The sequence below is a fragment of the Piliocolobus tephrosceles genome, chromosome 5 (genome assembly GCF_002776525.5).
Source record: "Piliocolobus tephrosceles isolate RC106 chromosome 5, ASM277652v3, whole genome shotgun sequence".
NCBI classification, from domain to species: Eukaryota; Metazoa; Chordata; class Mammalia; order Primates; family Cercopithecidae; genus Piliocolobus; species Piliocolobus tephrosceles.
Window position 1 is genome coordinate 102,016,226 of NC_045438.1, and position 25,363 is coordinate 102,041,588.

Below are 25,363 nucleotides of genomic sequence, written 5' to 3' on the forward strand. Positions count from 1 at the left end.
TAGAGATGAGGTTTCACCATTTTGGCCAGGCTGGTCTCGAACTCCTGACCTCAAGTGATCCGCCCACCTTGGCCTCCCAAAGTGCTGGGATTACAGGCGTGAGCCACTGCACTTGGCCTGAATTTAATTATTAAGAAGACATTATAGCATCTTGTAGATGAAGAAACTGAGAGATTAGTGACTTGCTAATGTCACATTATTCATAAATGATAGGGCTGGAATGTAAAGCTATTTGTCTCCAAAACCTGTGTTTTTAACCACTAAACTATACTTCTCCCTGCCCAGATGTTGCTCAACTATTAGAAGTAAGGAATGCTGCTACTTGCATTCAAAAGAATACAATGTGAGCCACAAATGTGAGTTGCATGTATGATTTTAAATCAAGTAGCCACATGAAAAAGGTAAAAATAATCAAGTGACGTTAGTTTTAACAACATAGTTTACTTAACCCACTGTGTGCAAAAGATCATTTCATCATGTAATAGACACAAAACTTTTTAATGAACTATTTTACATTTTTTTCATATGAAGTCTTTAAAATCCAGGTGTGTTTGATACTTAGTTTATCTCCATTTGGCCTCAGCACATTTCAGCGCTCAATAGACACCTGTGGCTGGAGGCTACCATGGTGCACAGTGCCGCTCTACTGATGGAAATGTGGGTTAGAGACACTAAGGTCTCTTTCTACTTTTTATTTCCATGAAAACCCAAGTCCAAGGAAGGGATCTTATTATCATCATGATCATCTTCATCACCAATCATCACCAGGCATCATCCATCGTTTCCAAAAGCATTTGTTAAGCCCCTTATCTGAGCACTGCTGAGCTGTGAGGGTCCAGTGCCCTCTGCCGGTTTGCATTGATGAGGATTCTCCTGCTCACATGTGCAATCTTTTGTGTGTTTCAGGTGACCCAGGCCCTGCCAGCTATGGGAGAAATGGCCGAGACGGTGAACGAGGCCCCCCCGGGGTGGCAGGAATTCCTGGCGTGCCTGGACCCCCGGGACCTCCTGGGCTTCCCGGTTTCTGTGAGCCAGCCTCCTGCACCATGCAGGCTGGTCAGCGAGCATTTAGCAAAGGGCCTGACCCGTGAAAGGCTTAGTGCTGCATGACTCTCTGCATGAACCACACCTTGTGAAGGAGCTTGGGGGATAAACACCACCCAAAGCTGGGGCAAAGATGATTACCGTCAGCATGATTACAATGTATTACCTTCAGCATGATTACGGAAGTCCTACTTGACAATCCGTAATTTAGAAGAACGGTGCTATTCAGTAAGTTCTCTTTCCTTTCCCTTGGAGGGAAGAGAGCAGAGTCATCAGTTAAAAAAAAAAAAAGAAAAAAAACCAAACACGTCCCTTGAATAAATTTATACTCCTGTTCCCAGGATCTTGAGCTTTAGTGTGCTATACCTATGTGTCTTATCGCGGGCCACTGTGCCAATAAACAAAAACAACTGTTTGGTTTACCTCAGTTGCAGTAGTTACTTTCATTTAGATGTTGTTCTCAGATTATTGTTTCAGTTAGATAGAGGATTACTAGACTAGTTATGAAAAAACCCCACTACATTCAATAGAATTGGTGCTTAAAATCCCATCGATGTGCTGTCTCTGGAGTAAGAAAGGGCTACATCGCCCAAAATGATTTCCTTATGTCACATATTGGTTTTCTTCTTCAGCCTGAACTTTTGTTGAACTGTGTGTACTGTACCCCAAACCTGTTAATATTTCGACCGCTTCTATGTGAAAGCAAAGAAATAATTTTAGTACTCTGGCATTCGTAAATTTTATTGATGAGATTATTTATTTTAAAGGTTTGAGGTAACATCTCTGGTTGTACCAAAGAAGAAATAAATATGGTTTCTTAATCTCTTGCATGTTTTCTTATAAATAATCATGTTCAATGAAAAGAAGTCACTGAGCTTATTTAGATACATTAAACGTTACTTAACTACTGGTTCTATAGGTGTGTGTTTATAATATTAGTGTTTTTTCTACATAGAGTAATTATAAAAGCTGTTCCACAGAGGGTGTTACCCTGTGACAGATGTGTGTGTGTGTGTGTGTGTGTGTGTGTCTGTGTGTGTGTTTTAGTGTGTGTGGGGAGTTTCATGGACCTTTTTGAAATGTTAATTCCCTAGAAAGATGTGCAGCTGCATATGCATCTATATTTTTGTATAGTAGTTCAGAGATTTCATGGACTTTTTTAAGTCTAGCCTTGCTTTATTTCTAGGTTAAGAACCACTGCGTTCATTCCAGTGGTTTGTTAGCTCCCTCCTACTCAGAACTTTATTGCAAACATGATTTATGTTTCACCATTTCTTGTAAATTTTATAAAGGCAGCTAAAGCACTGTATTCTTAACAAGTATTTCCTGACCACTTAAGCACTTTATTATTATGTAATCATATTGACTTGCTGTTTCATTAACATCTACTTAACTATCCAACAGACTTAATATATTCATTTTATATCACAGAGCCTATGAGTAACCTGTGCTGGGGCATAGAACAATAGCTTAACATAGTATCTTTAGTTTATGGAACTAAATTCTGTCAAGTCAAAGGAGACTAAGCCCTAATATAATACTTATGTATTTTTTTCTCGTGTACTTTTATACATTTAAAAATTCTAGTCCTAGTTGTTTGGTTAAATCAATCATTATGTAATCTGTATTTGGATTTCTTTAAAACTGCTTACAGCATCTAGTTTTATGCTTCTAGCATGAATTTTGCTTAAGAAGATTCTTTGCCATATAGATCAATGCTATTTACATAGACTGAAAGAATGTTCTTTCCCTTTTTTCGAACATGATTTTTGAAAATAAAGGTCTCTGTTATAGCTCCCTAAAACAATACAAAAAAAGGCAAACTTTTTCAGGAGCTGTGATACATAATGAAATAAATGCATAGAAATTATCCTTTCACCAAAGTGCTTTTATTTTCAATACAGTGACATAATCAAATACAATAAAAGAAAAATTAGATAATCAAACGTTTCTAAGTTTTATAATATTCATAAGACAATTAAAAAAATAAAACGTCAAAGAACAGTTCACTCAGCTGTTTTACAAACCTGGTTATGTAAAGGTTGTACAACAAGCTCCACAGATACAGTCAGCAACATTGGAAACAACCACTTAGAAACAGATGATGCAAAACTACCACATTCCAAATGGCAGGAATGATTCATTATACATTTCAGTTAAGTGAAGTAGTTTACAGAAGCAGAAGATACTTGACTTAGAAATTGTAAGGAAAAGCCCCCAGCAAATTCTCTCCATGAAAGAGAGTTGATAAATGTTGAATCTGACCAAGTATGTCTCTCTAGCAAAATAGAAATCTCAAATCTTCTCTGAGATATTTTTGAAAGTTGGACGAAGCGGCAACTAGATCACTCACTGAGAGAGGAGAGTGTAAATAAATAAAGTTGGTTCGAACCTGGCATGTTAATTAAGGGCAAATGATTCCCGATTTATTTCTAGCCACTGCTTCCATGGCAGTATTATATGATTTTCAACCCAAATATCTGACATGTTGGTTAAGAACTATGCAAATCACTTCCTAGGCTGATTGAGCACATAAATTCACTGGCATGGTTTTGGGTAATTGGCTTCTGCACAGCAAAAGAGTATGAATGAGCAGTCCTATCAGGATCGGTGATTGATTTATTTAGATATTTTATATTTCAAGCTGACTGAACCAAGATTGTTGTTCTTAAACATCATTAGTAAAATCTGATTTGCCACCTGAAATAAGCTTAATATAAATTCCTGCTTTAGAAGATCACCTGTATTGTATTTTTTAAATTTTTGGCGATTATAGTGTTTCTGAGATATAGTCTCTGAGTTTAAAAGTAAACCAAGGCCGGGCATGGTGGCTCACACCTATAATCCCAACACTTTGAAAGGTCAAGGTTGGAGGATAGCTTGAACCCAGGAGTTCCAGACCAGCCTGGGCAAGATGGTGAGTCTCCTGTCTCTACAAAAATAAAAACAAATAAAAACATTAGCCAGGCATGGTAGTGAGCGCCTGAAGTCCCAACTACTCGGGAGGCTGAGGTTGGAGGATCGCTTGAGACCAGGAATTTGAAGCCATGGTTAGCTATGATCATGCCACTGCACTCTAGCCTGGGCGACAGAACAAGACCCTGTCTCTAAAAAAAACTAAGTAAATCAACATAGGTGGAAAACCAATAGAAATACTGATTTCCAAATATCAAGAAAATTACTTTAAAATATTTGCTGGTAGCCTGACAAAAGGAGTGAAAACTCAGTATTAAGGAAAAAATACTAGCAAACTTGCAATCTTGCTGTTTATAGAGGGGTGACTGACATAAATGATTTTAATTATCTTTTTTAAGAAGAATACTTGTGTTCAATAAACATAGGTCAGGTCCTTTTGTACAAAGTAAAATAAATACTTTTCAATTGTGCAGTCTTCTTTAGTGAGTTGTGATCCAGGACATGACAGTATAAAGTACCTATGACTGAGGAACTATTAAATCAAAATGGGCTAACTGTAGTAATGCCTGTCTGTAAATACACATGCTCAAGTGCTCTTTGAATGATCAACGAGAGGAAGTGTAACATATTTGATTGATCTGGCTATCAGGAAGAGGATGCTGCTAACTGAAAATTACTTTTAGTTTTAATAAATGGCAATTCATGCTAACTCTCTGCTTAACATGCCTTCACAAATTACTCTTGACTCCAAGATATCAAAACATAGCTGGAGAGAGAACAAGTAAGGGGAACTGTCTCCAACAAACTGCCTCTCTTTCTGAGATATATTTGAAATTCCATTTTGTCTCTAAGTTGAAAATATGTGTGTGAAAAGACAACAATATTCTTTAGAGCACCTAGTTAATTTATCCAAAGGGGGGCCTGAAGATAGGAAGAGTTAAGAACTACGTAAGTTATTACCCAGTATAAGTAAACATATAAATCCTCTGGCACGTTTTGATGTAATTAATTTCCGTTAAGAAAACCTGCTATGTATCTAACTACTTATTGCCTATTGCCTTATCACTCATGGTGTAAAAGCTTCTATGGATGAGAAAAGTTAATTGTGTTATTTCTTATCTCCCTCAGAGACCTCTATAGCAAAAAGTCTCACATGATTTTAGTGAGATGATCACTCTGGGGGACAAAAGTCCCAAAGGACTGCCTGTTTTCTGGCTTTTGTTTCTGTTTATAATTCTCATCTGAAATAATTAGACTAGGGTTTTTATGAACTAGGCTTTTATGAACCCAGGGAGATGGGTGACAAACTTGTTTATTTCAAGCTGAGCTTGAAAGCTTATTCATGTGACAAAGAAAACTACAATGATGGTATAAACATGAACCCTGCAATAGACCAATTAAGGTTCCTTGGACACCTGTGGGGCTCATGGTTAGCCAAGAGTGCTTCTGGAGCATCCTCATGGTTGACACCAAACAGAACGGACTGAAGTGTGGCGCTTCAGCCATGGCAAGTGATGAAGAGTAGATATGGCCTTAATAATTGCACCTTAGATTTCCTTGACATAGGGTCAGATCCTTTATTGCTGAGACAGGTGACAAGTTCATTATGCATAATGAACACGTAGGAATCAAGGCCTCAAAGCATTACACCCGTGTGGGATTTTGAATAAAACTAGTGCCATTGCACTTAACATGAGTATATTCAATTAAACCTTAAAGAGTTTGATGAGGTAAGATAGAGAACAAACAAAATGGGGGAAAACACACCCTAAATGTTATTTAAAAATAAATAGTTGTAAAATATGTCCAACACAACCTGAATTTAAAGACATTAATGTGCTGAGAAACATTTATCCCCAAAATGTACTTTACATAACACAATAAAATAAAAAGTTGTAAAATAGCCAGCATCTTTACTTACACCCAGAAGCTTAGTATGGTCACATAATACACACACTTCTGATGAACTTAAATCTTATTTACCCCCTCATTTAGTGAAGCCTCCCACTTTATTAGTATTCACTTTTGACAAATTCATGAAGCAAATAACTAACTCCTCCAGTTGTACCACATCACTCACTACTGGATCTGAACTTGCAATTTTTTTTCCACTTAGATTTTCTTAGACTTAGCTTTGGTCTTATAAGCTTGTCTTATCTTTTAGGCAAAGTTTTGCTGTGCTGGGTCTACTTGTCTAGATGAGTTTTCTCTGTGTTCACTTGGTTCTTCATCCAATTTAACCAAATTGATCAGTTACTCTAGCATGATTTTGTTGAGTAAAACGTTTGAATTTTAGCTCCAGGTATGCCACACAATAAAAATGATGACACTCATTTGTCCTATTGTCTGAGACTTTTAGTAGTTGAACAAATTTAACATAATTAATGCTACCTTTACCAGCCAACTAATAAATCAACACTATTCAACGTTCTAAGACACTTTGAATTATGTAGGCATACAAGATACAAATTCAATTCTCTTCTGCATCTCCTCCTCTTCAAAGCCTGCATAATCTATGTGAGCAGAGATGGTACAAAAGGGGGATTGTACAAAACTGCATCAACACTCAAGTATTAAGAAATAACGCTGGGAAACCGTGACAGTAAACACTTGTGTGTCTTCAGAAGGTAGATACAGACAAATGTGAAAAATAACTTAAGAACAAAAGCAATGGACAAATCTGCAAAACTCTTCTGAGTATCCATTAAAACAACTTCAGCAAAACACTTCACTGAGAAATTCCCAATCCCAGTGTATTATTAGTCTTAGGAAAATAAAAATGGTACTTAAAAAAAGAAACGGTGTTCCTAATCGTACTTTTGTAAATAGTGATGTAGTCTAGAAAAATATAAACATTATACAAATCTAATTGTAAAATTTTAAGTACACTGAACAATATAGGTTTAGACATTGTGTAGTTTTATAAATTGTCTACTTCTTGTGATAAGCTAAATCTTTTTTCTTGTCTGTTGAAAGAGTATTTGTCCTGTCTAAAAGGTAGGATAATTATTTAGCTGTCTTCATGTTGATCACTAAAATATGAAAGTGGTGTATAAACAGTTATGAATACTTAATCTGCATGTTAACTAAGTGTATGAGTACATATATATCCACTAAAGAAATAAAATCAAAACAGTCAACAAACCAAAGGGTACTGTGCCTGTTTCATAAAGATGCTTAATATGAGGAAAAACATAAATTAAAAAAACAAATGAACAAAAATTACCTACAAAAATTATCTACAAAAGTAAAAAAGAAAAAGTGCAAAGGCAAGAGTCTGATTTAGTTGTCCACTAAACTGTTCGTAGCCTTGTATTTCTGTTAGTTTGTTCAGTTCTTCTGAACAAATTGCTTTAAACACCATCTTGTGGACAAATGGAGGTATATCACAGGTTCCCAACAGATGAGAGAGACTGCAGAAAGGCTAAATCTTACCTAACTCATAAAACAGATTGATAAAAATTACTTTATAAGCCAAATATCAAATGATAATTTTCACAGACAACATATTTTAATATAATTGCTTAAGTTCTTTAAGTGACTAAAATTTTTAAAGTTTAAACAATATCACGAAATAGGGAAATAAACTTACAGGGTTACTTTGATTGCAAAGTGAAAAGTTTAAAAGGTTAAAACTTGCTGTGTTTGTGTTATGGTTAGAAGTAATGGTTAATGTCTTCAGTTGGAAAGAACAATGAACAAATTCATGAATTATTCTTCTGTTTTTCTTTGGATTCCAAAGGCCATAAATATTAATTGAAGTCATACTTTAATCTTGGCATAGAAAGACTTCTATCTGGAAGTGTTTTGAGCTTGGTATAAAATATAAGATTGGAATTCAAACATACTTGTATATGGAAATCACAGTTTTAATATTAATTGTCGTCATGAGCCATAATTATTTTGTATTTAAACACGTATGTTGTTTTCTGGAGTGCAAACAAGAGATAATTCATGAAATTGAATAATTCTTCTCCCCTACTTTGAACATCGTTAACATCTATGTGGAAATAAACACGTTTTGGAATGGAATAAAATGGTACAAGGGATTTGGCAACCATTAAGTCATTTAGAGGAAAATTTCCCACCCTACTTTGGGGCCCAAATAATTTACTTTCTTTTTATTAAAGGAATTGGGCAACTGCCAAATCTCAACTTCATTTGGTGTTAAATAGGTGGATCCAGCACTTCTTGCTGCCCTTTATTGCATATCATGTGTACAGAGCTGAGGCAGGAAAAAGTATCTGAAGGTAAATAATAGAGTAGGGTGAGAAAGGCTTGTACCATGTACCTTGACATAACTAGAGAAACAGGGCCTGTTTCTCTAGTTATGTCAAATTTAGTCATATTTCCCAGTTACAAAAAAATGAGTTTGTATCATTGTGACAAGTCCACTTTGTAATATGCATCACCCATCCCATCAAATTACCTGAATAAATCCAAATCCTTGAAATAAGAATTAATGAATCAAGCATTAATGTATTTAGAAAGATTTCTAAATATACAATTTGTAAGAAAGAATGCATGACATATTTCGTAGAATAAAAATGAACAGTTAATAAAACAAGAAAATGAATTGTCTTTTTATGTCTATGAAAGGAACAACTCAAAAACCAAAAAACAAAAAAAGTTGATTACCATCAGCAAAAAAGTCCATGAAAACATTAAAATGATAAAATAAATATTTTTAAATTAGCAGAGAGGCAAAAAGATAAACAACCTATTAATATGAAAAAATAATCTTTGAAAACATATAAAATGTTTAGCTTTATGACAAATTCAAGTAAATTAATATGAGTGGCAGATAAGTTGTAAGTGTTTAGAAATTCAACAAATTAAAAGCTCAAGATATACACATAGCACCAAATTTTAGATCTATGTACACTTTTTTGGGATAAATTACCATTTTACTAAGAAAACACATATGTATGTTCCAATTGTGTAAGTTTAAAACACAGCACCATTGTAGGTATTGCACAAGAAAGAAAATGAAAAAAAAAAATGTCAAAACGCTTACAATAAATAAAATAACCTTGGAAAATAAAATAAATAAACTTGGAATTGAAATATACAGTATAATTCAATATGAAATACCTAAAATGTTGTAGGTATGCACAGCCATTGTAGACAGTACCTGACCAGCAGTTCATTAATCTATAATGAAAAACCGGTTCAAATCACGGATGCATTGGAACAAACCCTGCCTTAAATTAGGCATGTTCCTCAAACACAACTCTGTTCACAGCTTTTTCCAACTTCAGTGGGCTAGCTAGCCTTTCTAAACTCATTTTGCAGTTAACAGACAAAAGCAATTATCCCATCCTGTTTTAGCCAAATTGAAATCTGCACTGCTCCTTGAAGAGGAGTGAGTCCTGATTGCTGTGGCCGGCAGGCTCTCGTGGCATGTCCTCACATCTGTGGGACCCACTGTCTAACTTCTGCAACATCCTCATGCCCAGTTATTCTGGAGAATCAGTGCCTGCCAACCAACAGTTCCTCAATGAATGTACAGCTAATCAATAGAAAGACTGTTCAGTCATTTGATGATCACCGTATTTTTGTTTCTTTTCAGAGGGCATGGTTTGGGAGTGGGTGTGAACTCTTTGGTCTGAGCACTAGTTGCATATTCGGTCCTATGGTTTTCCTTTGTTGAGCTGTACCTCTTGCTGCAGCTTCTGGAGAAATATAATTCTCCTTAAGAGCTTTTGGGTTTCACCTTCTTAATATGCATTTGCTGACACTACACATCCATCTTCTAGGACAAGTGAGTCCATTCGTTACGTATCCCATCCTTTGTTCTGATGGTGGCTTCTTGTCTTAAAGTCTGAGGGTGATGAGGTCATAAGGATGATGGATACAAAGGCCCAGAGATCTTGCTAGGCCATTGAAGCTTTAAGAGTACCGAAGACAGCTTGGTGGCTTCACCACCAAGCACCTTGTAGGGAAAACAGCTTTCTGTTTACCAAAATGAGAAACTGAGTGAGGGGACCACAGAGTATTAGGCTTTCTTTGCAGAACTCATACACAACTGGAATTTGATACTCCCTTTTCATGCAGCACTTATTCATGCCAGTGCTGATTGCTTTGAATTGAGATCATTATACAGAATTAACAAAATCATCTCAGTCGTTGGCTATGCTGGGTGTTTGGGCTCCCTGATAAAACAGTTTCCTGCGGTTTTTCTTTCTTTTTTTTTTTTTGACAACATAAGTTGTAAAATGAAGTTCTTATTGCCTATTTTTCTGCATAAGTAGGATAGATGTAGATGGTACAAAAATTCTTAAGTTATAAAAAGTAGTCAAAAAACATTCAACAGGAGCAATGCACTATATCAAAAAAGTTGACAAAATGTTTAGCAATGATAGTAAATTTAAACACCAAGAAAACTTAAAGTCTGAAACTTTAAAATTCAGAAATCAAAGGCCAACCACATGTTGATGAGTCTACAAAATGGATATCATCATCAGTCTACTAAGTCACAAGATGCAATTTCCTTTTGAAGAAGAACTAACGATAAGATTTACTTGCATATTTCATATAAAACTCTGAGTAAAAATCATAGCAATTGTAAAGCAAAACATATGGAATGAATTTGGGAAAAATCAAAAATGCTGATTTGCAATTGCTATAGGAATAGGATTCAAATGGTTGCTTTTAATGTCTGGCTTACTCCAAAAAAAAAAAAAGCAACCCACAGATGATGAGGGTTTGATGGTATTAAGATAGCTCCAATGGCAAGGAGGTGTCACCAGGAATCAAGTCTTCTTCAGGTGTGTTCATTTCCCACCTGTCCGCTGATGGGCCTGAGACACAGGATAGAGGCAGTCTTCTGGGTTACATCTTCCACTGGGTCCTGGGGGGCCCTGGGGGCCTGGGGCACCTGGTGAACCTGGCAAACCCAGAGCTGATGACATTAAAAAAAAAAAATCACAATGCAGATCACATATGGCCCTTCCTCTCTCCCACCCTCTAGCCAACATGGATCACTCAACTTGACATATAAGGACCCTAGGGGGAAGCATGGTTCTCATTTTTAAAGGCTTGCTTGTGTTGTGAAGATAATATCACTCTTACCTGAAGTCCCAGGAAGACCCGGACTCCCTGGCAGCCCAATTCCAGGTTCACCTCTTTCTCCCTTCTGTCCTCTGTAGCCTAAGTGAGAAATATACAAAAAAGAGACACATCAAAAGGGTTCTATGGCAACACAGCACACACAAGAACCATTTTCTGAGTCTGTGATAATTATGTGATACATTTGCTTAACATAAATAGTATATTAGCTAACTGTTTGGCATTAACCACATATTAAACTTATATATCAAATAGATTAGGTATAATAGGGGCATGAGGAGCTTAAAAAACATGCAATTGCTATAAAAAGTTCCAACTAGTCAAACTTTTTTTTTTTTTTTTTGAGACAGAGTCTTGCTCTGTCACCCAGGCTGGAGTGTGGTGGCACTATTATCTTGGCTCATGGCAACCTCCACCTCCTGGGTTCAAGAGATTCTCCTGCCTCAGCCTCCTGAGTCGCTGGGATTACCGGCACTCACCACCACTCCTGCTTAATTTTTTTGTGTTTTTAGTAGAGACAGGGTTTCGCCATGTTGACCAGGCTACTCTCGAACTCCTGACCTCAGGTGATCTGCCCACCTTGGCCTCCCAAAATGCTGGGATTACAGGTGTGAGCCACCACGCCCGGCCCCAACTAGTCAAACTCTTGATAGCGAGATTTTGGCTCTGAAAATGATACCTAAATAAATCAATCTTGCAAATAGCTATGACAAGCTGTGTGAGCCCTCTTCAGTAGGAATTCTGATTGAAGGCGAGGTATAGGCTAAATGAAAGAAGTATACTGAAAGAGTCTTGCTTAAAATGAGAACAAGATAATATAATAGGAATATGGACCTTACTCCAAGAATTAAAGGAAATGAAAGGAACAAATAATTCAAGACTCTAATAAATGATAGCAAGAGCACGAGTATATGTGGGTTAACTTATCTAAAAAGTCAGGTTTGTGTTCAAATGATCGACTATAAACATTATATCTGCTTTAAGTAACGTTTAAAAACATCCACCCCATGTTTGAATGTGGCAGTGTATAACTCCAAAGGAGCTTCAGAAAGCTAGGAAACAAGAGGAGACTGAGAGTCTCCCAAATGCACTCCATCAGCTTAAGATATTTCAACAAAAATGAATTAGGTTTAAGATCTGTCTATATTTTAAAACAAACTTATTCTTACTATTTAATATGCTTGCTATTGGCTGAGCCACAAGAGTACAGAGAAATTTGTGCCTCCAGAAGTCATTATCCCTGCTTATAAAAAGCATAAAGCATTTTTATCTGCATTTTATACATTGGCACCCATGTAATACTTTGTCTGAATGAAATGTTCCATGCTGTGAGAGTTTCACAGTGACGGCAAATAGAGTTTCTATTTCCAACTTTTTCACACTTAAACGGCCCCTTAAAGATCACTCCTTGTCCCAAATGGACAGAGCAGCCGTGCAGACTCATGTGGACACACAGCAAAGATATCAGTAGGAGAGCATCTCAGTAGGAAACAGTAGGCTGTGACTTAGTTGTGCCTTTTCATAAAGGTGTGCTGTTACAGTAGAACATGGCAGGAGGAGAAAATGTAATGCTCCCTGTGAACAGTATGTATGATCAATTATTTTCCCATTATTGTTGAGAATTAGATAGCAGTTTTTAGGATTATCATTTTCACTTTGACTAGGCCATACAATGTACACATTATTATCTGAACAACATTGGCAATGGAATCACCACACATGTATTTATTTGCTTTTTATGTATGACCTGATCATAAATGTGAAACTAGTGGAAAAAAGAATATATGTTAAAAATATTTTGAAGTATATAGCAGAAATAAACCCACCAGCAGGAAACCTTCACATATTTATATTTGAAAATTGTGTTAAAGATATTCAATACAATCCTAGACCCTAGAGAGAACAGTGGCTTTGATATGTGACATAACAGCCTTAGTTGATCTATATTCAAATTTAAAATGTTTCCAGGATTTCTCTGATATAAGTGACCTTCATTTAACATATGTGAACAGCAGGAAGAAATGTGTACACTTAGGGTCATTTGAAAGCACTCTCCCAAATCCATTACTTAAACATTTCTGGAGTAAAATAATATTTATTACCTGAGGTATATTTGATAGTTTAACTCAGGTCCCACTACTACAGAAAAATTATAAAGCTGACCCTTGGTTATCTCAGTAAGTACTTAAGATTACAGGTTAAAAATATTAGGAATAAAGAATAATAATTTAAGATACATGAACTTTTGATTAGTAAGAGGATTAGCAAGACTGTAACACAATTCCAAAGGGAGAATATATTTGCTAAAACTTACCTATTTCATTTAAATGTAGCTCTCAGATTTGCAGTATAATGCAGAAATATATTATTCCACATGCATTTCAGTTCATGTGGTATTACAAATTAAGAAACTGTAATTTGTATATTTGTATAAGGTAACATTTACCCTTCTCCGGTCAAATGTAACAATTTCTTTGTACAAATTTCTCAGTTCATTAGGTTAATAATTACCTACTATTAATAGATAAAGTGACTGAATTGCACAAGTACAGAAGAACTTTCTACTCTTGAATTTGCTATTAAGGTCCCAAGCTCATTCATTATGAAGGCTGCCATAAAGCCATAGGGTCTTTTTTTTTTTTTAATTACTTCATAACAAACTCCTGGTAGGAATACTAACAAGGTCAATAACAGCTTTCCCCATTTATAGAATTAAGGTTTTCATCTCTTCAGCGTGGGCCTGTCTTTAAATTTGGAAGAGGCAGGTCTATCTGCAAAGAGACACGTATTTCCATAGACTATAATAAGTCTACAGGATGGGCCAGGCACAGTGGCTCACACTTGTAATCCCACCACTTTGGGAGGCCGAGGTGGGCGGATCACCTGAGGTCAGGAGTTCAAGACCAGCCTGGCCAACATGGTGAAACCCCCATCTCTACTAAAAATACAAAAACTAGCTGGGCGTAGTGGCGGGCACTTGTAATCCCAGCTACTTGGGAGGCTGAGGCAGGAGAATTGCTTGAACCCAGGAGGCGGAGGTTGCAGTGAGCTGAGATTATGGCCAACAAGAGTAAAACTCCGACTCAAAAAAAAAAAAAAAAAAGAAAAGTCTACAGGAGGACAGCTTGATATAACTGTAGCTCATGTAGGAAAACAAATAAAACACCAACAGTGTCCTAATTGAAAGCATCTAGAGGTACTAGTCATTGATGAAACCTGCTGCTTGGTGTAGTTTTTCAGGTGGTAGACTGTGTTTATTTCTAGTAGGAAGATTTCAGTTTTGACTCCAGAGATTTACTTCTAAAGTTGTAAATCTGTGCACCTGTATACATACTGGAAAAAGGCTAGAAAATGGATGCTATTGGCATTTTAGGAGGGATAGTTGTTTACGGTGGGCATGGTGGGGGTGGGGTTAGGGGTTGCCTCGTGCCTTACAAGTTGTTTAGCCTCACTGGTTCTGGTCCACCAATTGATAGCAGTGCCCTTCAGTCATTCTGACACACACTCACAAGTCCTCCCATATCCAAAGGCCCCTAATGCTAATAAATTTGAAAGGTCGAATCTATACATCACAAGTGCTTCCTATAAACAGTATGTATGATAAATTACTTTAAAAGTGCACAAGTAAGAACAACTACTCCCACTACTTAGTTGTGCCTTTTCATAAAGGTGTGCTGTTACAGTAGAACATGGCAGGAGGAGAAAATGTAATGCTCCCTGTGAACAGTATGTATGATCAATTATTTGGAACTGATGCAGGGTGCAGGGAATGGATGTAGCTGTTTTTTCCTACTGACCCCACATGTGAGGTTCCTTCTGAAATGAGTAGGGCTTTAGGTGTGGTATCTATTCCTTGAATGGAATAGGTGATGGAGAATCAGCTGTGTTTGAGAAAAATTTAAGTGAAGTCTTTTCTCATAAAACTCACTTGAAAGAATAAGGTCTGTTAGGAAAATTCGCCTCTCCTGTTTATATAGGGGAACTCAGCTGAATCATGCTTCTTGGGGTCTCTTTTATTCTGATATGGCACATTTTAGTTCATAACTGGGAGAATCAGCCATGAGGCCCTGTGCTGCAAGCCCCAGGTGGGAATGGACACCAAGGAAAGTCCTCTCAAGGCAGCAGGAAGCCAATACTCAGAACCCCACGGGATGGCTAAAATCTAAAAGCTGTTTAGAAGTGTTTTCAATTTAAAAAAGACATCAACAACCACCCCTTTGGAAACTTAGAAAAACGGCAAATGAGGTGATGCAACTCAGAATCCGAATGCTTTTTCTTTTCACTTTAAGAAGGTCAGGGTGCTGAAGGTGGATCCTCAAGCTTTCATCATCAGAATCTCGGTAGGAATGGCTCTTCCTTTTTTCAACATGAATTGTGTACCTCTCACAGTCTCACGTCGATTTTCTCACTGCTGTCTATACGTCTCCTGCTTCTCAGAATAAACACAGGAAACTTTACAAAACCCCTTTATACTTTTGTCCTTTCCTAAAGATAAGATAATAAAGGACTCATTCCATAGTGCATATTTCTTTTTTTTTTTTTTTACTTTTTTTTTTTTTTTATTATACTTTAAGTTCTAGGGTACATGTGCACAACGTGCAGGTTTGTTACTTATGTATACATGTGCCTTGTTGGTGTGCTGCACCCATTAACTCGTCATTTACATTAGGTATATCTCCTAATGCTATCCCTCCCTCCTACCCCCTCCCCACAATAGGCCCCGGTGTGTGATGATCCCCTTCCTGTGTCCAAGCGATCTCATTGTTCAATTCCCACCTATGAGTGAGAACATGTGGTATTTGGTTTTCTGTTCTTGCGATAATTTGCTGAGAATGATGGTTTCCAGCTTCATCCACGTCCCTACAAAGGACATGAACTCATCCTTTTTTATGGCTGCATAGTATTCCATAGTGTATGTGTGCCACATTTTCTTAATCCAGTCTGTCACTGATGGACATTTGGGTTGATTCCAAGTCTTTGCTATTGTGAATAGTGCCACAATAAACATACGTGTGCATGTGTCTTTATAGCAGCATGACTTATAATCCTTTGGGTATATCCCCAGTAATGGGATGGCTGAGTCAAATGGTATTTCTAGTTCTAGATCCTTGAGGAATCGCCACACTGTTTTCTACAATGGTTGAACTAGTTTACTGTCCCACCAACAGTGTAAAAGTGTTCCTATTTCTCCACATCCTCTCCAACACCTGTTGCTTCCTGATTTTTTAATGATTGCCATTCTAACTGGTGTGAGATGGTATCTCATTGTGGTTTTGATTTGCATTTCTCTGATGGTGAGTGGTGATGAGCATTTTTTCATGTGTCTGTTGGCTGTATGAATGTCTTCTTTTAAGAAGTGTCTGTTCATATCCTTTGCCCACTTTTTGATGAGGTTGTTTGTTTTTTTCTTGTAAATTTGATTGAGTTCTTTATAGGTTCTGGATATTAGCCCTTTGTCAGATGAGTAGATTGCAAAAATTTTCTCCCATTCTGTAGGTTGCCTGTTCACTCTGATGGTAGTTTCTTTTGCTGTGCAGAAGCTCTTTAGTTTAATTAGATCCCATTTGTCAATTTTGGCTTTTGTTGTCATTGCTTTTGGTGTTTTAGACATGAAGTCCTTGCTCATGCCTCCATAGTGCATATTTCAAACCAACCACTTAATTTTAATTTTAAATTTCAGATTAATTTAGTTAAGTTATATTTAAGATAATAAATATTGTCAAGTTGTCATAAGTGGAACAAAGTTTTTTGCCAATATAAGCAATGTTTGGTTTCAAAAACTTTAGACGACACATGAAAAATTATTTAAAGTTCAAAAGTTACCATCCACGAGCTCTATTAGCAGAAAGGTTCTAAAATTTTTTTAAAATGTATTTCGGAACCAAATGGATTTCTTCCCTGACAATCACTGAAAACAAAACAAAACAAAATGTCTCTTCTAGAAATTTCAGAGGAGCCACCATCAGACAGGATGGATGAGTGGCAGAACACACTGTAATATTCAGAAGCCATCTTTTCTTCCCAACCTATGTTGCATTTCTGACTTCAACCCTTTTTTAAACTCAATCATGCTGTGTCATTAAGAGGACTAATTCATACAATAGCACCTGAGGTTTGCACGGTCACTGGTGATTTTAAATGCATTTTTTTCTTTCCTTTTTGAAAAAAAAACACTTAAATGGAGCAGAGCAAAGCTTGTAAGTTACATGTATAACTTCATCTTCTGAGCACGTCACACCTATTTATCTACTAGAGAAAAACCCTTCAATTTCTTGTGCACTTCTGTAGAGGCACCAAAAATTAAACAGCAGCCTCTCATTCTTTTTGTTTTCAGTGAGATTTCTGTGCCTTTAAACAGGATTATCAGTACAGCATGCCTACTGTACTTACATTCCTTAAAAACAAATATTTTTAAGAAACAAATATTCCTTAAAAATGAATTCTATGTTTTGCAAGTTTTATTTATTTTTTTGCTAAATTTTAGGCAGATCTAACAAATACTGAAAAGGAAGTATTATGGAAAGGTTAAGGAGACATCTACTAAGTTGTAGTCAAGATATACCTGTTGTCAGAAACCCAATGGGGAGACAAACGTTTTGACAATTTTAGTAAACCTTTGTTCACAAAGAAACTGGAAATCATGTGGGGATATCTTCCAAATTCAAGAATTGCATCCAGATGCCCTATCAGGGGTAGAAGTAGTCTAAATCTTTGAGGCACAACAGCAGATGAAATCCATAGAAATCCTTTGCAAAAGGAAGGGCAAGTGGAGTGGTGAACAGAGGGCTTGTTTCCAAAAGTTTCACTGATACTCTGGGTTTAGAATTGCCTCTGACTGACAGCCTTCCAGATGGGCCTTCACAGCACCTGTGAGGTGTCTGAAGCCAGGTGTTTGAGTGGAACAGGAGACTCCAGTTCCAGAGCTGTTTTCCTTGATCATCTCAATTTTCCATTGTTATTGTCCTTTCAAACTACCACTGTTTGAAGGATCTATCCAAAGTTTTCTTCCTATTGGTGTTAACGCTGCTTATTCTTCATGTGACTTGTGGCACTACACATTTTCAGATGAGCTTTCGAGATCTGCATGCCAGTCTCATATACTCTGACTTCAGAACAGACCCAACTAGCAAAAGATAATAATTAGCCCCCTCTACACAATAGTGTATACCAGAGGGCTGCTCCTCATCCTATTTTCTCTTCACTATAATCTAAAGATAATGGTGGAATATATGTATGGTTTTAAAAAAACTAGAGAGATTTTAACTGTTCCTGTTTTATATTGTGCTAATTAAATGCAAAGGCTTGGCAATCATGGTTATAGGTTACAAGGTTATATTAGGATACTAACAGGCACTGCTACTGGGAACTGAACAGGTGTTGCTCCTTCAGAAGAGGAAGGGCACATCAATCACTTTGGGACACTTCAGAAAACAAGGCTCAATATTACAGAATAGCAGTAGGAAGGAAACTGGTGACAGAAAAACACTTCTTTGTGTATATATTATTTTGGACTGCATTCTTATTTTAGTGTTAATTTCCTCTTTTCTTTATACAAGTTGCTTTTGATTATTTCAAGGAAGAAACCTGAGATCCTCCATTGTTAACAATAAGAAGCAGTTTTCCTGGTCTTATCTTTCATGATATATACTCACTGAATTTAATATTTCCCTTTCAGAATTGTTGACTCTTCTAAGCCTGGGCCTATTTGGCCACTTTGCTGGATTGCTAATCGTATTTCTAGAAAATGGCCTTGTCAGATTAATTTAGTTAAGCTATACTTAAGATAATGTCTCTTGTCAAGTTGTCGTAAGTGGAACAAAATTTTTTGCCAATATAAGTTGGGTTTTAAGAACTTTAGAAATCATGTGAAAAATTCTTTAACATTCAAGTTACCATCCACAAGCTCTATTCAAAGCAGAAAGATTCTAAAATTTTTAAAAAATATATTTTAGAACCAAATAACTATTTGTAGTTGAGTCTCCTAAAACTCTTTCCCCAGTTTATTTAAGATACTAAGATGATGGAGACTTGTTTAACTTACACCAAAAGGGGAGGCCTAAAAAATTCTAAGATTCCTAGATAATAATGATATATAAACACACATTATTGCTGTTATTGTTATAACAAATATTATTATTACAATACATTTAGAATACCAGGTAACTCTCATTTGGTTTTAAATCTGAAGTAGTAATAGTTAAACATCTACTTCTAGAATGTCAAATATTATAAATATATAAATGGTCACATATGAAACCATTTTATATATTACATATATGTATATATATAAAATATATAAAGTACATATATACATACATACTTTTTTCCTTAACTGTGACTAACATGTTATAAATACAGAAGGTTAAAAATCAATAAGCCAATATTACATCTGAAGACTTACCTTGGGGTCCAGGGTCTCCTGGTGGCCCAGGCAACCCATCCTTTCCTGGTGGCCCAGGCCTCCCATGAGCTTGGGCAGCCAACATTGCTGCTGGTAGCTTAAGCTGGGATAGGAATACAGCCATCCTCTCTTCATGTATAGAAGAAAAAATAATATATCATGGAACAGAAATATTTTATGTCAAAAAATTTCAAAATACATGAAATCAAACAAACAAAAAGATTTAATTTTTAATTTAAGCACATCTAATTTACCAACTGGTCTGACTGTTGAGTTTTTTGATCACACAAATAAAATCAATTGCACAAAGTTGTTTGTGTATAGATGCAGACCAGCTGTGTCACTCAGAAAGTCTGAGAATTTTCAGTGCTTCTGAGATGTAACCATCTAGTGGACAGAACACTAGCATGGAATCTAACCTCTGGTAATGGCATGTGGAGAGAGTTTAGGTTCACATTAAAAAATGATTTCATAATAACTTTAAGGCACTTTCCAGCAAGGTTGTGAACGTATGTGTGGTGATTTAAAATATATTCACGAATTCTTTGACACTCTCTTCCAAAGTTGGAGTTTAATTCTCCTAGTTTTGAATGACTTTTCATTTCTAGTGAAAAGAAAAAGGCCGAATTAACAGTGGGCAACTAGAGAGATGAGGTCATAAAAGACATGGTGGCTTCCTAGTTGCTTTCTCTCTTACATCACTCATTGCAGGAAGGCAGCTGACATGGAGTGAGAGCACCCAAGAAGTCCTGTGGAGAGGCCCACGTGGGGAAGAACTGATGCTACTTGCCAGTGGCCACATGCATGAACTTGGAAGCAGATCATCCAGCCCTAGTCAAGCCTTCAAATGACTGTAGCTCTGAATGACATACTGACTGCAATTTCATGAGAGATCCTAACCAGATCCATACAATGAAGCAACACTTCAAGTCCCTGACCCATAAAAAATGTGAGATAATAAATGTTTATAATGTGAAATGTAAGATAAATGTTTTAAGCCACCAAAGTTTGGAGGTATTTTCTTATGCAGCAACAGATAACTAAAAAAAAGCATATAGAATATTTTACTACTATATAAAATTAATTTTGGTAAAATCATTAACTCATTCCAGGGCCATTATAAATATGATCTATCATTGGAGTCTTTCTTAAAATTGCTTGGTTTGTTTGTATTTGGTATACCTCACATTAAAAAAATCTAATATATGAACAATTAGATTTCAAACAGAAAACTTGAGGAGGCTCTATCCTTGCCATGATAAGAAGTTAACCACATTGTTTTTTCTTTTTCTTTTTGCATAACTTCTTCAAAAATCTCTTAGTAATTTAAATGGTTTTATTTTGAAATAATTTACACGTAGTTTTTCAAAGATACATGTGTGTCGTAAGAAAAGAATATTTAATTTAAAAACTTCACTCTGAGTTTGCTGCAGACAAATCTTCCGGAAAAGTTTTTTTTACTGAGGAAATTAGTATTTATTTTGTAAGTAAAGACCAAATGACAGACAACATAGTAGAAACTATAGCCATCGGTTAGAAAACACAAAGCCCGGGGGGGCGGAGCAAGATGGCCGAATAGGAACAGCTTCAGTCTCCATCTCCCAGCGCGAGCGACACAGAAGACCGGTGATTTCTGCATTTTCAACTGAGGTACTGGGGTCATCTCACTCGGGAGTGCCGGACAATCGGTGCTGGTCAGCAGCTGCAGCCCGACCAGCGAGAGCTGAAGCAGGGTGAGGCATCGCCTCACCTGGGAAGCGCGAGGGGGAAGGGAGTCCCTTTTCCTAGCCAGGGGAACTGAGACACACAACACCTGGAAAATCGGGTAACTCCCACCCCAATACTGCGCTGTAACACCGGCACACCGGAGATTATATCCCACACCTGGCCGGGAGGGTCCCACGCCCACGGAGCCTCCCTCCTTGCTAACACAGCAGTCTGCAGCAATCTAACCGCAAGGCAGCTGCGAGGCTGGGGGAGGGGCGCCCGCCATCGCTGAGGCTTAAGTAGGTAAATAAAGCCGCTGGGAAGCTCGAACTGGGTGGAGCTCACAGCAGCTCAAGGAAACCTGCCTGTCTCTGTAGACTCCACCTCTGGGGACAGGGCTCAGCTAAAGCAGCAGAGGCCTGTCCAGACGCGAACGACTCTGTCTGACAGCTTTGAAGAGAGCAGTGGATTTCCCAACACAGAGGTTGAGATCTTAGAAGGGGCAGTCTGCCTGCTCAAGTGGGTCCCTGACCCCTGAGTAGCCTAACTGGGAGACATCCCCCACTAGGGGCAGTCTGACACCCCACACCTCACAGGGTGGAGTACACCCCTGAGAGGAAGCTTCCAAAGCAAGAATCAGACAGGTGCACTCGCTGTTCAGCAATATTCTATCTTCTGCAACCTCTGCTGCTGATACCCAGGCAAACAGGGTCTGGAGTGGACCTCAAGCAATCTCCAACAGACCTATAGCTGAGGGTCCTGACTGTCAGAAGGAAAACTATCAAACAGGAAGGACACCTATACCAAAACCCCATCAGTACATCACCATCATCAAAGACCAGAGACAGATAAAACCACAAAGATGGGGAAAAAGCAGGGCAGAAAAGCTGGAAATTCAAAAAATAAGAGCGCATCTCCTCCTGCAAAGGAGCACAGCCCATCGCCAGCAACGGATCAAAGCTGGTCAGAGAATGATTTTGACGAGATGAGAGAAGAAGGCTTCAGTCCATCAAACCTCTCAGAGCTAAAGGAGGAATTACGTACCCAGCGCAAAGAAACTAAAAATCTTGAAAAAAGAGTGGAAGAATTGACAGCTAGACTAATTAATGCAGAGAAGGTCATAAACGAAATGACAGAGATGAAAACCATGACACGAGAAATACGGGACAAATGCACAAGCTTCAGTAACCGACTCGATCAACTGGAAGAAAGAGTATCAGCGATGGAGGATCAAATGAATGAAATGAAGCGAGAAGAGAAACCAAAAGAAAAAAGAAGAAAAAGAAATGAACAAAGCCTGCAAGAAGTATGGGATTATGTAAAAAGACCAAATCTACGTCTGATTGGGGTGCCTGAAAGTGAGGGGGAAAATGGAACCAAATTGGAAAACACTCTACAGGATATCATCCAGGAGAACTTCCCCAACCTAGCAGGGCAGGCCAACATTCAAATTCAGGAAATACAGAGAATGCCACAAAGATACTCCTCCAGAAGAGCAACTCCAAGACACATAATTGCCAGATTCACCAAAGTTGAAATGAAAGAAAAAATCTTAAGGGCAGCCAGAGAGAAAGGTCGGGTTACCCACAAAGGGAAGCCCATCAGACTGACAGCAGATCTCTCGTCAGAAACTCTCCAAGCCAGAAGAGAGTGGGGGCCAATATTCAACGTTCTTAAACCCAGAATTTCATATCCAGCCAAACTAAGTTTCATAAGTGAAGGAGAAATAAAATTCTTTACAGATAAGCAAATGCTTAGAGATTTTGTCACCACCAGGCCTGCCTTACAAGAGACCCTGAAGGAAGCCCTAAACATGGAAAGGAACAACCGGTACCAGCCATTGCAAAAACATGCCAAAATGTAAAGACCATCGAGGCTAGGAAGAAACTGCATCAACTAAGGAGCAAAATAACCAGTTAATATCATAATGGCAGGATCAAGTTCACACATAACAATATTAACCTTAAATGTAAATGGACTAAATGCTCCAATGAAAAGACACAGACTGGCAAACTGGATAAAGAGTCAAGACCCATCAGTCTGCTGTCTTCAGGAGACCCATCTCACATGCAGAGACATACATAGGCTCAAAATAAAGGGATGGAGGAAGATCTACCAAGCAAATGGAGAACAAAAAAAGCAGGGGTTGCAATCCTAGTCTCTGATAAAATAGACTTTAAACCATCAAAGATCAAAAGAGACAAAGAAGGCCATTACATAATGGTAAAGGGATCAATCCAACAGGAAGAGCTAACTATCCTAAATATATATGCACCCAATACAGGAGCACCCAGATTCATAAAGCAAGTCCTTAGAGACTTACAAAGAGACTTAGACTCCCATACAATAATAATGGGAGACTTCAACACTCCACTGTCAACACTAGATAGATCAACGAGACAGAAAGTTAACAAGGATATCCAGGAATTGAACTCATCTCTGCACCAAGCGGACCTAATAGACATCTATAGAACTCTCCACCCCAAGTCAACAGAATATACATTCTTCTCAGCACCACATCACACTTATTCCAAAATTGACCACATAATTGGAAGTAAAGCACTCCTCAGCAAATGTACAAGAACAGAAATTATAACAAACTGTCTCTCAGACCACAGTGCAATCAAACTAGAACTCAGGACTAAGAAACTCAATCAAAACCGCTCAACTACATGGAAACTGAACAACCTGCTCCTGAATGACTACTGGGTACATAACGAAATGAAAGCAGAAATAAAGATGTTCTTTGAAACCAATGAGAACAAAGATACAACATACCAGAATCTCTGGGACACATTTAAAGCAGTGTGTAGAGGGAAATTTATAGCACTAAGTGCCCACAAGAGAAAGCAGGAAAGATCTAAAATTGACACTCTAACATCACAATTAAAAGAACTAGAGAGGCAAGAGCAAACACATTCAAAAGCTAGCAGAAGGCAAGAAATAACTAAGATCAGAGCAGAACTGAAGGAGATAGAGACACAAAAAACCCTCCAAAAAATCAATGAATCCAGGAGTTGGTTTTTTGAAAAGATCAACAAAATTGACAGACCGCTAGCAAGGCTAATAAAGAAGAAAAGAGAGAGGAATCAAATAGACGCAATAAAAAATGATAAAGGGGATATCACCACCGACCCCACAGAAATACAAACTACCATCAGAGAATACTATAAACACCTCTACGCAAATCAACTAGAAAATCTAGAAGAAATGGATAATTTCCGGGACGCGTACACTCTTCCAAGACTAAACCAGGAAGAAGTTGAATCCCTGAATAGACCAATAGCAGCCTCTGAAATTGAGGCAACAATTAATAGCCTACCCACCAAAAAAAGCCCAGGACCATATGGATTCACAGCTGAATTCTACCAGAGGTACAAGGAGGAGCTGGTACCATTCCTTCTGAAACTATTCCAATTAATAGAAAAAGAGGGAATCCTCCCTAACTCATTTTATGAGGCCAACATCATCCTGATACCAAAGCCTGGCAGAGACACAACAAAAAAAGAGAAATTTAGACCAATCTCCCTGAGGAACATCGATGCAAAAATCCTCAATAAAATACTGGCAAACCGGATTCAGCAGCACATCAAAAAGCTTATCCACCATGATCAAGTGGGCTTCATCCCTGGGATGCAAGGCTGGTTCAACATTCGCAAATCAATCAACGTAATCCAGCATATCAACAGAACCAAAGACAAGAACCACATGATTATCTCAATAGATGCAGAAAAGGCTTTTGACAAAATTCAACAGCCCTTCATGCTAAAAACGCTCAACAAATTCGGTATTGATGGAATGTACCTCAAAATAATAAGAGCTATTTATGACAAACCCACAGCTAATATCATACTGAATGGGCAAAAACTGGAAAAATTCCCTTTGAAAACTGGCACAAGACAGGGATGCCCTCTCTCACCACTCCTATTCAACATAGTGTTGGAAGTTCTGGCTAGGGCAATCAGGCAAGAGAAAGAAATCAAGGGTATTCAGTTAGGAAAAGATGAAGTCAAATTGTCCCTGTTTGCAGATGACATGATTGTATATTTAGAAAACCCCATCGTCTCAGCCCAAAATCTTCTTAAGCTGATAAGCAACTTCAGCAAAGTCTCAGGATACAAAATTAATGTGCAAAAATCACAAGCATTCTTATACACCAGTAACAGACAAGCAGAGAGCCAAATCAGGAATGAACTTCCATTCACAATTGCTTCAAAGAGAATA

General features: G+C 37.6%; 2 protein-coding genes across 4 annotated transcripts in view; one reads left to right on the forward strand and one right to left on the reverse strand.

Moving 5' to 3' along the window:
• The window catches only part of COL9A1 (collagen type IX alpha 1 chain), an 86,735-nt gene extending 83,821 nt beyond the window's left edge, over nucleotides 1–2,914 (forward strand). Inside the window, exon 38 of one of the 2 annotated variants that reach the window (XM_023230286.2) lies at nucleotides 907–2,914. In XM_023230286.2, coding sequence (XP_023086054.1) covers nucleotides 907–1,091 — 185 coding nt within the window. In that variant the 3' untranslated portion in view covers nucleotides 1,092–2,914. The remainder of the gene's footprint in view (nucleotides 1–906) is intronic. The other variant, XM_023230287.2, reaches the window with a different exon arrangement.
• Nucleotides 2,915–5,512: 2,598 nt separating this feature from the next.
• COL19A1 (collagen type XIX alpha 1 chain) overlaps nucleotides 5,513–25,363 on the reverse strand; it is a 341,119-nt gene continuing 321,268 nt past the window's right edge. Inside the window, exons 49-51 of one of the 2 annotated variants that reach the window (XM_023230284.2) lie at nucleotides 19,433–19,561; nucleotides 11,035–11,112; nucleotides 5,513–10,864 (exon numbers count right to left, since the gene is read on the reverse strand). In XM_023230284.2, the coding sequence (XP_023086052.1) occupies nucleotides 10,737–10,864; nucleotides 11,035–11,112; nucleotides 19,433–19,561 (335 nt within the window). In that variant the 3' untranslated portion in view covers nucleotides 5,513–10,736. The remainder of the gene's footprint in view (nucleotides 10,865–11,034; nucleotides 11,113–19,432; nucleotides 19,562–25,363) is intronic. The other variant, XM_023230285.1, reaches the window with a different exon arrangement.